Source organism: Fukomys damarensis, unplaced genomic scaffold, assembly GCF_012274545.1.
Source record: "Fukomys damarensis isolate Sample0158 unplaced genomic scaffold, DMR_v1.0_HiC HiC_scaffold_10, whole genome shotgun sequence".
Lineage (NCBI taxonomy): Eukaryota > Metazoa > Chordata > Mammalia > Rodentia > Bathyergidae > Fukomys > Fukomys damarensis.
Genome location: NW_022900922.1, coordinates 2,422,165 through 2,423,941, shown reverse-complemented (window position 1 = coordinate 2,423,941; position 1,777 = coordinate 2,422,165). Strand labels below are relative to the sequence as shown.

Here is a 1,777-nt window from a genome sequence, read left to right as displayed (position 1 = left end):
ACCCCAGAAGTTGCTCCAGCCCTAGGATAAATTCCTCCAGGCTACTCCTGGATTCTCTTCCCAAAGGAATAGATGTTGCCTGTCTGGGATGAGAGGTGTCTCCTGGTGAATAACTTAGCATGTTTGTTTGGTTGTGTTGTTTTTTTTAGGAAAACTCCTCTCTTCAAGCAGCTAGAGCTACCAGAGTCTGTAAGAGCATGGGCACCACTCTGATGTGGTGCTATTTTGTTGTTTTAAAATAGTTTAACGTTTTTATTATTTTTACAGCATCATTCCAACAGACTGTGTGACGGCAGTGATCACTAACACAACGCAGCAGGGCTGACAGCCAGCCGACTGCTACCCTGATAGCTGAGGCCGCAAGGGGACGAGTGATCCAGGTATGGCTGGACTCTTAGACGCTATTTAATAAATATCACCCAAAAGCAAAAGGGAAAAACAAACCCTCCAGAGCACAACCACCTCAGGTCAACTGAATGTAATCTAGTTTATTCAACCAAAAACTGAGAGAAGGGAAACATTAAAATAATTTTTTAAAAAAGCAGTTCTTAACACTTAGCAGTAAATAAATTTGTACAACAGTTCAGTCTGTATAATATGATGAAATAAATCTACATCTTTTCTTATTTTGGTGCTTTGAATTATACATACAAACAACAATTACAGAGACTTGTTCACAAAGCATGTAGGCCTAGAAAGTGACACTTCAAAACCCTCAGCGGCAATCTGAAAGCTCTAACACCGATTGCCCAGAACTGATATTTCCTTTGCAGAGGCCCACAGCTTTGAATGAATGATTTGCCTACAATTTTTTTTTCTGTTTTCTTTTTTTTTTCTTTTTTTTTTTTTTTTCTCTCTATATTTTTTTCATCATTTTTTTTCTTTTTTTTTTTTTTTTTTTTTTTTTTTTTTTTCTCTCTCTATATTTTTTTCGTTTAATGCATCAAACAACTGTGGCCAGTGAAAGGAAACAAAACTGGCAGTTTGTCCATTTGGATTATCAGCCCTAGTTTCTTCTGACTTTCCATATTTTATTTCCCCCATATTCCTTAAAATTCTCGGCGTCCTTCATGCCTTTCTTACAGCTACCCAGGTGCAATAAAGTCTTCCTCAAATGTACAGTATTTCTTACAATATAAGTTATAAGCAATGTTCAGCAATTTTTTCACAGCACTAGAGACCCTGTTAAATAGGGAACGTGAGTCTGAATGGCTTATTCACAAATGGGACCCAGATTCAGTGGTCAGAACAGAGACACCACCACAGTGAGCTTCTTGCAAAAGTGGCAAACATCATTTTGCTTTCTGCCTTCGAAACCATATATCCGTCGCTTTTAGGCTTCATGATACTGCTCCTGCAAAAACGCAAGTAGAAGGGGCTGGAGGGACTCTTGCTCGCTCACTCGCTCTCGGAGACCTGAGCACATCCAGCAGGCCCTAGCCCATGGCAGTGACCATACTGGAAGGGTGGTGAGGTCCGAAGGAGAGGCCGGAGGGCGGGTGCATGGGCGTGGGGGTGGTCAGCATGTGGCTGGAGTGGCTGAACGGGGAGATGTGGCTCAGGGAGGACATGTGTCTGGACAGGGCGGCCGGGTTGAAGGAGCTGCTCTTGGGGAAGTCCTCCAGCGTGTCGTGCACCTTTTTGCACTTTTTGGATTTGCTAGACATCTTCCGGTTTCTGGTCTGGATGCCTTCCTTCTTCATGGTCAGGGGTCTGTTAATCTAAACAAAGATCAATTTTTTTTTTTTTTTTTTTTTTTTTTTTTTTTTTTTTTTTT

General features: G+C 41.2%; 1 protein-coding gene across 1 annotated transcript in view; it reads right to left on the bottom strand.

Annotated features, from left to right (window-relative positions):
• Positions 1–894: 894 nt before the first annotated feature.
• Positions 895–1,777, bottom strand: part of Gata3 (GATA binding protein 3) — a gene marked incomplete at its 5' end in the record, with an annotated part of 18,072 nt that continues 17,189 nt past the window's right edge. The window contains one exon of the mRNA XM_010621379.3: positions 895–1,721. Within this exon, the coding sequence (XP_010619681.2) occupies positions 1,437–1,721 (285 nt within the window). The remainder of the gene's footprint in view (positions 1,722–1,777) is intronic.